The sequence below is a fragment of the Populus alba genome, chromosome 8 (genome assembly GCF_005239225.2).
Source record: "Populus alba chromosome 8, ASM523922v2, whole genome shotgun sequence".
Lineage (NCBI taxonomy): Eukaryota > Viridiplantae > Streptophyta > Magnoliopsida > Malpighiales > Salicaceae > Populus > Populus alba.
In genome coordinates this window covers 549,188-560,567 of record NC_133291.1, presented here as the reverse complement: position 1 = coordinate 560,567, position 11,380 = coordinate 549,188, and the positions used below count along the sequence as shown (strand labels likewise).

Below are 11,380 nucleotides of genomic sequence, written 5' to 3'. Positions count from 1 at the left end.
CACTTCAATTAAAGCTTCTCCCTCCCTCCCTCAAAGCGAGTTAGCATTGATGCCTTGGCCATAGGGCATTGCTGTGTATCATCCAATTGCTCAATCTTCACACAATTCAGTACTGTAATATGCGTTGTTTCACCCCTTTCAATAATTTTCTATTGCGAACACCGATTCACAGATCTCAAACAAGGAAATGAATTTGTTGTAGGGATAGTTTTTTCCCCCCTTTCTATCTCCATGCCAAACTCTCTTCTAACTAGGAACACATTTCATGGGGCAGATTGTGAGACAAGCCAAAATACTAATTTAAAAAATATCTCTTTTTGGTTCTAGTAATTCTAGTAATTGATTCAGAGTTAAGAAAGCAAATTCTTCTCGCGTCACAAGTAAGTTTATTTGAATTCTACAGAAATTGATTACTCCCCATATTTGGATCTCAAAACAGACAACTTAATGCCCGAGTAATTGAGGATAGAATCATACATACACATCAAACTTCCCCCAAAGAGAACATGCTTGCAACAAATCCTCAGGCGAGATCAATTCTATGTAGAACAGCACAGAAAGAATAAGGGCCCATTATCAACAGCAACAGCAAGAGATCATACAAACCCGTGCCCGGAGCACGACTGAGGAGGCAATAGATATCTATAAGATTGATCATTCCTCCAGCTTTCTCTAAGGGGATTCTGACAAAATCTGCTAACCAAGTAACGAAAAAGAAAATTTGAGATTCTCTTCTTTAAGGGAAGAAAATCGAGTAAAACAATATATATTTAAGAAGCATAACTCAGCCAACAAAAGCAAGTAATATTAAGAAGATCCACCTAAATTTCTCTTATCAAACAATTAAGCCATGAGAAACGCATACAGACAGGTGGCAAACGAAATAGACCTGACGAGACAGTTGTTGATGATACATGGCACCAGCAGACTCTTCTGTTACTGGGGATATGATACCAACACTCTACAGCCACTCTTGCTTGTCTTCTTTGGAGCCCATTTCCTCATCATTTCCAGAACTACTTTGAGAGCTCGAGCCAGACAAAAGCTTCTGCCTCATCTTCTCTGCTAGCATGACCATCTCTTTAACCTTGCTCTGTAGATTTAAAAACCACAGAACATAAAGCAGCAGCAGCCTAATCCATAGTGATAAAACAATAACAATTTAACTCAACACTTGTACACAAGCCAAAACCTAGCTATTGCAGTCTCGTTTCAAAGCCAAACATTCAGATAACTCACTTCTCACGTAATCTAAGCAATGCACACCAGCCCATGTCAAAACCTAACTACTGCAGTCTCGTTACAGATCCAAACATTCAGATAATTTGCTTCTCACGTAGTCTATGCAATGCAACAGTCCATGTGCGTAATAGTTCACGTCAAGTTACTTCAAATACTAATACATTACTCTATTGTCAAGTAGCGATAAAATGAAACTAAACATCTCCCGCAAGCTATTATCTTTTTCAGAATGACCAAAAAGAAAGTGATTGAGCAATAACAATTTGGCTTAACACATTAGATACAAGTCAAAACCAAAATTATTGTTCTCGTTTCTTGCATAATCTAACAAATGCAAGACCATATCCTCAGCATCGAGTTATTTTCAACCACTAATCCATTAATGTTTCCTAGATAACCCAATAATTACAACTAATTATCTCCTACAAGCTCATACATGAACACATTGTTCATATGCAATTATAAAATACTAATCCATTATCAGACAACTCAATAACAACAGTTAAAACTAAACACCATCTACGAGCAATAAACTTTCTGATAAAAAAACAATTACCAAAAGAGCATTCAAGTCTTGAAAAGCCTCTTGCATACCCTTGCCAGTACTCTGCCACATCTCCTGCTCTTTCCTCAATATACCAGCCACACCCACCAGCCTCAATGACCCATCACTGGAGTATAACCAACCAACCGAACCCGAACAGACCCGGAACCCGACCCACCACCACTATCATTACCTATCTCCCAAGCCCTTCCTCTCCAACAATCCCAAAACTTTGTCAAAAAAATCATCAATACCCCCCTTCCCTCTTATCACTAAAGTCACCACAACACTCCTCGAATGCATTGAAATTTGAAACCGGATCCGGGGTGAGTGAAACATTGACTTGATCGACTTCATTGATGAAAATATATGTGTTACAGAATTCAAAGAGATTGTTATTGGACTTGAACTGTCTGTGTTGGCATTGGAAGGAAACCAGAGGAGGCGGTGTGTGGTGACCGTTAGGAGGCCTGATTTTAATGGCGGGAATCAAGAGAATTGATGGAGGTGGTTTTTGTGGCGGGTTCGGTTTCAAGGTCTACGGCGGAAAGGAGGTGGCACTCTACTTCGGTTTGGTGGAGGACTGGACAGCCACTGCTGGTCACGGAGGCCGGTTGGAAGAAGCCGGTGGTGCTGGTCGACATTGTCGTAGATGTTGTGCCATCTGAGTTTGGATGTTCTGTCTTTTTTTATCTTAAAAAAAAAAAAGAAAAAGAGTCAAGTTCGTTAAGATATAGTACAACGTAACTTTGAGGGTTAGTTATATGTTAGTCCTTGTAATGTATTTAAATTAATTTATTAGTCCCTTTTAATGATATATAGTTGAAATGGTGCCATAAAGTGAAGTCATTAAAAAAATAAAGAAGTCCTTATAATTCTAAATTAGTCCCAGTTTCTTTTCGTGAATTCTTCCCTTCTTATGATTAACACGTTGGACATCTGCATAATGCTAGTTTTCTTTAGCACGAATCAAAAGAAACAATGAGGAGGGACAAATGTAATAAATCAAAGAAATATGTGAGAACAATTGGCTACAGTTTAAAGATTGGGGAATTATTGCTTAGTAACTGTACACATGAGGACAAGCATGTAGTTATCCTTTTATTTTTAGCAGAGTAAAAAAGAGAAGAGAAAAACGCTAGTGCTAGCACGTTAGTGGCTTCTGGCTAGCCTACAAAGTACAAACTCTAGAAAGATAAACCCGCCTTCCTCCTGTTAAAGCTTAAACCCTAACACCCTCTCTTCTAGCTTTCTAAATTGAGTAAAAATCTCTGCAACTTGTAAAGTAGCAGTCTTGATGCTCAAAAGATGAAACCTTTCTTCAATTCCCGTCGTCCTAAGCATCACAAGCAAAAGGGCAACACTGCTCCTCTTAATCAACAGGTACTATAGCCCTCTCTCTGTCTGATAATTTTGTATGTTAAAGGGTTTTTTCTTTGTTCTAATTTAGAGCTGTTTTTGTTTTTTTCCTCTTTTGTTTGTTGAATTTATCAGGTTTTTTCAACAAACCCATCTTTAGCAAATTCAATGTCAATGCAACCGCAACTGGGTTTAGTCAATCCTCAGATTCCAATTCCTTTCAATAATTCAAACACCCTTTTAAGCAATGGACAGGCCATGGCTAATATGCCACCTTTGATCGCTCAACAACCTGGTATATTGAGTGGACCTAATGATCTGGCTATCCTTCAGTTACAAAATCAAGTCAACAAGTTGAATGCTTTGAAGATGTTGATGGATCAAGTAAACCAATTGCAAGGAGAGCTGTTTGGTCCTAGTTTCCCCAATTTGCCACAACAACTCAATCAAAATATGGGTTTGTTACAAAATCCAATGCAGAATATGATGAATCCTGTTATGCCTTTGCAAATGTCAATAAATTCTCAAGTTGGTTCCTTTAATGTCCCTTCAAGCAATCACCAAGTGGTAGGTGCTCAAAGTCAGAACTTTTTTGTAAATCCACCGTTTGGAGCTGAGCAACGAGTTAATCCAAACCAACCCAACTTCATAATGCCGACAACTAGTGCATATGGATCGAAGCTATTGCATGTTGCAGATCAGCAAGTCCAAGGGAAATTGTCTGCGTCACAGCAAGGTCAGAGCTTTTTGATGCCCACAGTGGGTGCAAATGGACCAAATGTTGCAAATCAGCAAGTGGAAGGGAACTCGCCTGCATTACAGCAAAGTGAGAAAGTTCCAATGGCTGCAAATGGAGCAAAGCCATTGCCTATTGCAACTCAGCAAGGGCAAGCGAACTCATCTGCGTCTCAGCAAAGTTGGAACTCGCAGCCCTCTACATACAATAGGTGGCAGGTAACCGTATTTAACTTGGACGATTTCTTTCTGAGTTCATATCATTTATGCAATCCAGTGATCATGGTTTGTTTTATGCACTTTCCATGCTTCAGTATGCTATCATTCATTGTAGCTGGCAAGTTTTTCAAGTTGCTTCACTAATTTTTTAGTGAGGTTTACTCACTTGCAATTTAATTATTTGGCTTTTTGTATATGAAATTTGTTCCAAATCTTTATGTAGTTTTGTCGACGCTTTTCTCTTCATTTTTTTTGTTACCTCTCCAAAATGTCTGTTGTGCATTCCCAATTGATGGCATTCCTACAATTATTGATGAATTCCAGTGTTTTGTCCTTGTTGTAGGGTAATACTGCCAGAAATGGCCAGAGTAGTACTCCAAAATCCAAATGGGAAAAGTCTTCTGGAAAAAACTTCAAAAATAATCGAAATAGAGGGCGATCACAATCAGGGTGTGTATTGAAACTTTTGGTTTCTAACTTCCACTACTATATGAAACTGTCTTGTAATCATCTGAAATTCAATTTCTGCAGACACCAGAAATCTGATTTCAATTGCATGGATAATGGAAAGAGAAAGCTTGAGTTTTCTAATGAACATGGCAGAAAAGGTTTGTAATCTTAGACCTTACTACAAGCTCACCTCCTCTTCGTATGTCTTGAGGGAGATAGGTGGTTTAAACCTTGTTCTCTAAAAATGCGTCAGGGAACGGCAATGAGAGGGTAGCAAAATTTGGTCGCACTGATCTTACAGACCAAGCTACAGAAGAGAAAAGGTAATGTTTGCTTGATAGGTAAACTGCCATTGTTTTTGCCTTTTCTTTCCTCTGAAGTTTAGTCCCCCCCAAAAAAAAAAAAAAAAAAAGAAAAAAAGAAGACCCCTTTACTGCATATACCAGTCTTATGATTTATTGTCCGCCTTCACTTTTACACTACTAATTTCTGCATTTTGTTTGTTTACTGGTTTAACTCTGTACATCAGTAAACCTAGCAGAACTGTTTTTTACACGGAACAAGAAATCAATCAATGGCGTGAATCACGTAGGAAGCACTACCCAACAAAAACCAACATCGAGAAGGTGAAATCCTGTTCTGTACTATTATGCTGCATTTAATTATTAACTTAAATAATTGAGCTGATCATGAACTTGACACCTGGCAGAAGCAGGTGGAGGTCATTGATAGAGAGGCCAACCTTCGTCGCAAGGTAAACCCCCCCATATACTAGGGCCACTTGACAAGACCTTGTTTGTATAATATGTTATTCCATGGATGGTCACATTTTTCTGGCAAAATATATATGCCAATGAACATTTTATTCCACAGCATAGATCTCTTCCTTGTTTGAAATTATAGCCTTTTACATAATTCATCACTAGAAAACTCATTTTATAACGGAGTGAAAGAGAGTAAGAATGGGTGCATTATGAAAGGATTGGTTGGTTTTTCTTAAGGTGATGGAAATTTATATCAAGGAAAGGAACTAGTGAAAATTCTTAAGCTGCAATATGCTTCAACTTTTGGTAATTTGTTGGACATGTTTGACGCAGCAACTCAAGGAGATTTTGGCAAAGCAGGCTGAGCTAGGAGTTGAAGTTGCAGAAATAGCACCAGACTATCTGTTAGATTCAGAGAAGCTAGGAGTTCAAGTTGCAGAAATACCACCACCACATGTGTTAAATTCAGAGAAACTAGGAGTTGAGGTTGCAGAAATACCACCACGGCATCTGTTAGATTCAGAAAAACAAGAGCATGGAAGGGAAGATAACAGAAGATCCTTGACTAAGAAAGGGAAATTCTGGAACAAGAATGATAAAAGAGGAAGATTTAACAAAAAAGGTCGGTCAGCCAAGCAGGTTGGATCAGCAAATGAAGAAAGGAAGCCAACACTATTGGAGAAGCTTCTGAGCACAGATATAAAGAGAGATAAGCGCCAATTGTTGCAGGTTTTTAGGTTCATGGTGGCGAACTCTTTCTTCAAGGATTGGCCAGAGAAACCCTTGAAATTTCCTTCAGTAGTGGTCAAAGAAGATGGTTATGAGGATGAGATTGTAGAAAAAAAATCCTCACTTGTCAGGGAGGAAGTTTCTGAAGACAGGAACAACACCATAGCTGAAAATTTTGGTGATAGAGATGACAACATCGAACATGATGCTCAAGTCGAGCCGGGGAATTGTTTTGTCAGGGGAAAATGTGATATTGTTGACGAAGTTGATAGGGTTGAAGAGGGAGAAATTGTTGACTAACATTGCACCTTCTGTTAAATGTGTCAAGCATTGTAATTCCACCACCCCTCAAACCACCCCTTCAGGATTTGTAAACTATGTTCACTCTCTTATTAACTATCCAGTTTTGCATTAAAGTTTGTCAACATGGTCTTTGTACTCGAATTATAGCGTGGACATGCATTGGCACCATTCTGGACAAATGTGCGTTGGTATGGAACATTTCTGAACTCACCCATGGAACATCATATTAATTCTTCAAAGTTTTATTACATAAGATTCATGTTTAAATAGACAAACATTTACTTTTCTTAGTGCATTTTTTAGCCATGCTCAACCCCTCCAACTTTGTTTCCTCAATATATATCACCGTCTCAAAGAATTTCTTCACTGTTTAATCAAATCCTGCACATCACAAAAACAACAAAAGAATCAAATCCCTGAAGAAATTGCATAAGATTGCCCTTGAGCTTTATTTTCTCAAATAACACTAGCTACAATCGACTTTAGGGCCACTAGGAAGGGTGACTTGGAGTTGGCAAAGTTTGGGGAGTTTCTGAACTCTCTCAGAGTTAATAGGGGAAGACTTCATAGCTGCCACGTAACATCCACAAAGTTGCTTGCAGTCAGCACTAGAGCTAGCAGCTAGCTTGTCCAGTTTTTCTGCACTTGGTGTTGGTGGCAAATTGTCAATCAAGAAAGGAATACATGGGGTCAAAGTTGAAACAAAAATTGCTTGGATTAACCCTCCAACCAGTGATGTGGACTTTGCTCAGATCGAGTTTTAAAACCATGCTCCAAAAACCTTGATTTGTAAACAATTGATTCCAAATTAAAAACCATCATAATTTAAAAATCATTTTGTCTGCATGTGGACTATTATCAGTGCAACCTGCCAGAGGAATCCACTAATATTTCCCTCTGGCTAGAGCATATAATTTGCAATTAGGGTTGGGGATGGCAAAATTACCCATCTCTATATGTAATTGATTAAATCCGACCCGGCAGAGATGGTGGGCATTTTTTCCTCGACGGGGACGGGGTATATGCTCCCATCATGTGAAAAACCCGTGCCTGATTATATATACTCATGCAATTTTTTTTCTTTTTTCTCTTTTACTTTTTAAATAATCGAACTTTTAAAATAATATTTTCTGTTAGATTTACATTTTGATAACTTGTATATTTAACCATGTACAACATTTATGTGTATATATACTAACTTTTTCTTTGGATATTAGCAATCAAATAGTAATTTTAAATGCAATAAATTATATTAATGGGGATTCCCTAGACCCACTCGAAACCCCGATGGGGAAAAACTATTTCCCTCCACCTCAAACCTGATCAATATGGTTGGGTATGGGAGAACTGTAACCCGCCCATTGTCATTGTCATCTCTATTTAGTAAGGTTCATACGTGAACGAGTAGATGCATGCAGTTTTGGAATACAAGTTAGGTTCGTAAATATTATGAGGTGGTGGATCTCATGAAACGAGAAGGTTTAGGGAGAATCGGGCAACAGATTTCAAAATAAAAATATTCTGAAAAACAATCGTTATCGCAGTACCAAATAATACACAATACCAAATAATCTCTAAAGATGCAAAACAACCCTTATAAATTACCATATAGAATTCCTTGTAAATTTCCAGGAAGCTACAGAATCAACCTATTTGCCAAGCATAGTCTCATGAAATCTTCCCTCTTTGCCCCATACTACAGTTGGAGATACTCATCTCATAACCAATCAAGCAGGGACGCTGCTCTAGGCTCAGCTTGAGGCCTTTGTCGTTCCATTTGTCAGGTTTCATTGTCCTCTGAATGGTTGATAATATGAAGCATACCAGTTTCAATATTATTTGTTTTATGCCAGTTAGGTATTGAAGATTCTAATAAGGAAGAAGCAGTTTCACATGGAACCAGCGTGTTTAATTGCAAAAGTTATGATTGCTATACGTGAGAAAAGCAGAAAACAAAAAGGAGAGCATCTTATCTGCATTTCATTGACCCAGACAATACAGCATTAACTCGATAAGCATGGAAATTGTGCAATCTGCATTATGGATTCTTGCCACCTTTTTCACTACCGCAGACTCTTACCACCTCTAGTGAATTTTTTTGCCATGCAGTCTTGGATCAGTAAAAATGTTGCGTCACTGGGCTTCAAGGGCTGCAATCTCATATTTGATTTCTTCCAGGTGTTCATTTATGGTGGTTACAGAATCCTGTACACCTCTGATTGCTTCCTTGAGAGCATTGTCGTACTCAGCATCTGCTTCTGCCTCTTCAGTTCCAGAAGCTTCAGTTATTTCATGAAGGTGCACACACTCATGCTCCATTGGTTTTGAAAATCTGCAGTTTTCATGGTTCACAAGACGTTCTGATGGCCGACCAGCCTTCTTTAACAGCTGAATGGTTGCTGTCTTTAAGAGAAAGCAAAGGAAACAATGTAAATGCTACCAAACATGAAGCAGGTAATTGATGAATGGAACTTCCGTGTCTTTAAGAGGACCCATTTGAGTGTTGATAAAAATATTAGTGGCATAAATGTGTATTATGGAAGAAAACAAAGAAATAGAATCTACCCAGCACAAGATTGAATACTATTGACTCAGCAACTGAAAGAACCAATGACTTAGACATAGATCAAAATCAATAAGAAAAGAAGACATAATTGCAGGTTTCTATCCAAAGTTCCCAAAGGGACACCAATGAAAGAAATCACAGGTTTGCACGAGCATGTACCAGATGCAACTTCTGCTTTTCTTGTGTTTGGATGTCTCTGAGAAGGTGAGCCAGATCAACTCGGTCATGGTCAGGGTTTAGAAATAGGGACTCCATTTCAATTACCTGCACTCAAGTAGAATAGGAAAAATCAATAAATACAGAGTTCCAGGAAGAAACAAAAAAGGGGAGAGAGTGATAAGGAAAGGAAAAGAAAGAAATACTACGAGTAGGATCGTGGGTGTACTTGTTTGGAGCAGTCATTGAACTCTTCTGTGATCTTGCTGCAAAGCTGCTGGTAAGCTAATTCCCCTCCTGAGACCATATATTCAGTAAAACCCCTGGAAAACAAGCATTAGAATCCCCCATAAATAGTTTAGTTGTACATAATGCAGACCAAAGCTTATTTTGTAGTAAACTTTCAGATCAAAAGACAGATGGGAGACTTGTGTCCAATTTCCGAGAGCTTGTTCACTCATTTCCCAAAAAGACAAATCAGGCCTCTATGATGTGATCGAGATAACAGATCCATGAAGAGGTCCTTAGGCACAAATGAAGCCATATGGACTCCCAGGAAACTGTAAGCAAGTTGGATTATCCCATGAAGGATTGGTTGAACAAGCAAGAAGGATCAAACTTTTCAGTGAGAAACAAGGACTGAAACTGACAAATATAACGGATGGGACAACTGGAAACTTAACATAATGATACTGACCCTACATGGCATAAGCAGAAATAGATAAAGGAAAAAATAAAGAAAGATAAGAGGTGGACATGATTAATGCATTAAATATACCAAATTGTGACACAGTCTAGCTGCGAAAGAACATACGGAGTAGATTTTTATCAAATAAATACTTAAGAAACTAGTTGAATTTGAGAAATATAAAGGAAAACAACCATAAAAGGAAGATTAACCTAAAATCAGATTGGGGTTCCCAAACGATCATCAAAACTCAGTTTTTCTGTTCCCCAGTCTTAATTCCTTATCTGAAACCGTCAATTTTTTTAAAATAACACAACTTTCTTACCAGTTAAAGAAGTTAACCCAAAATCACAACAGGGTTCCTAAAGATCACTCTAAAAATTCAATCATTTTGTTCCTCAATCTCAACCCTTTAACTGAAACCAGTCAAGAACCCAAAAGAAACAACTTTTCTAAGGAAGAAAGACCTAAAATCACAGCCGGGTTACCTCTAAAAAATCAATCTTTTTTTCGCTCCCGAATTCATCGATATAAGCCAATTAAAACCCAAAAAAGAACTAAGCTTCTCAAATAAAATCCATAAACATAGCTGCCCCAAATAGTCTTTTCCAGCTTTACATTCAGTAATAATATCAAAAGCTCAAATGAAGTGCTTTTCGGAGGAGGAAAAAAAAGAAATGAGAGGGAGGGAGAGAAAGTACTGTTTGAGCTTGGCATAAGCTTGGGCTCTCCTTTGCTGGATTTCAAGGAATCTGCGTAGCAAAAGAAGGGTGTTGGAGGATTTGCTGCTACTGGCGGCTGCTTCAGTCTCCATTGCCCCTGTATCTGTTAAGGATACCTTCATTTCGAAATCTTCCATGAGTTCTTGGTTTTTCTTGTCCATCAATTTTTAGTCTCTTCTCTATGCTATTTTTATTCAATTTCTTCCACGCAAAAAAAGGGTAGTACATTATATTTATGCTCCTATGAATTTTAGCAATGTTTTACATAAGGCTCCTTCTTTTTAAAATCTCAATTTCAATCATGTTGTTTCAAGATATTCTCAATTTAGTCCTTATCCAATAACCATTAAATTTAGATTTTTCTTTTTAATTAAGAGCTTGGTAGGCAAAAATAAAAGTTATATCTCGTAGATGAAAAATCCACCAGACATGCTTTTCAGTCTTTTAATTCACCTCCTCTCTTCCTTTAAAGTTGATTGAGAGGACTGTCTTTTGAATTAACATCTTCTATTAATATTTTTGTTGTGTATTTACATATATAATACAAAAAGAGTGGATGCTATAGACCTTTGTACATCATAGAACAATGTTGAAATTAGATAATGCAAAATAGTTTGACATAAAGACAAAAAGAAGAGTATCTCTTTAAAGCTAAAGTTTGTGCCCACATATGCTTTAACATATTTGAGAAATGTGATCTTTGACACAACTCATGAGTCATTTTCTCTAAATTATTCTGTATAATTTTAAGTGAGTTGGCATCACCATCATAAATTTTACTAGTAAGAAGTTTTAGTTGTTTTTTTTATAGGCCAAACAAAAACCCAAAACAATCCAAAATTTAGGGTAACAAAATCTAACATATAAACCAAAGTTCAATGAGTAGTTTTAATGAGTTACAAA

The 11,380-nt window shown here is 37.6% G+C and overlaps 2 protein-coding genes and 1 pseudogene across 3 annotated transcripts; 1 reads left to right on the top strand and 2 right to left on the bottom strand.

Annotated features, from left to right (window-relative positions):
* Positions 1 to 8: 8 nt before the first annotated feature.
* Positions 9 to 2,476, bottom strand: LOC118045143 (vacuolar protein sorting-associated protein 36-like; annotated as a pseudogene).
* A 433-nt stretch (positions 2,477 to 2,909) lies between these two features.
* On the top strand, positions 2,910 to 6,467 carry LOC118045047 (uncharacterized). 2 transcript variants are annotated; one of them, XM_035053544.2, is made up of 8 exons: positions 2,910 to 3,169; positions 3,281 to 4,099; positions 4,443 to 4,549; positions 4,631 to 4,707; positions 4,803 to 4,872; positions 5,079 to 5,175; positions 5,265 to 5,303; positions 5,647 to 6,467. In XM_035053544.2, the coding sequence occupies exons 1-8, from the start codon at positions 3,095 to 3,097 to the stop codon at positions 6,340 to 6,342; spliced, it is 1,980 nt and encodes a 659-aa protein (XP_034909435.1). In that variant the 5' UTR covers positions 2,910 to 3,094; the 3' UTR covers positions 6,343 to 6,467. The 2 variants fall into 2 exon arrangements, with proteins under 2 accessions (XP_034909435.1, XP_034909434.1); XM_035053543.2 differs by having other exon boundaries at positions 5,259 to 5,303.
* Positions 6,468 to 7,825: 1,358 nt separating this feature from the next.
* On the bottom strand, positions 7,826 to 10,686 carry LOC118045048 (uncharacterized). Its single transcript, XM_035053545.2, has 4 exons — positions 10,457 to 10,686; positions 9,297 to 9,390; positions 9,071 to 9,175; positions 7,826 to 8,748 (listed from the first exon to the last, which is right to left on the bottom strand). Exons 1-4 carry the CDS (start codon positions 10,636 to 10,638, stop codon positions 8,479 to 8,481), a joined length of 651 nt encoding a protein of 216 aa, XP_034909436.1. The 5' UTR covers positions 10,639 to 10,686; the 3' UTR covers positions 7,826 to 8,478.
* Positions 10,687 to 11,380: the final 694 nt, after the last annotated feature.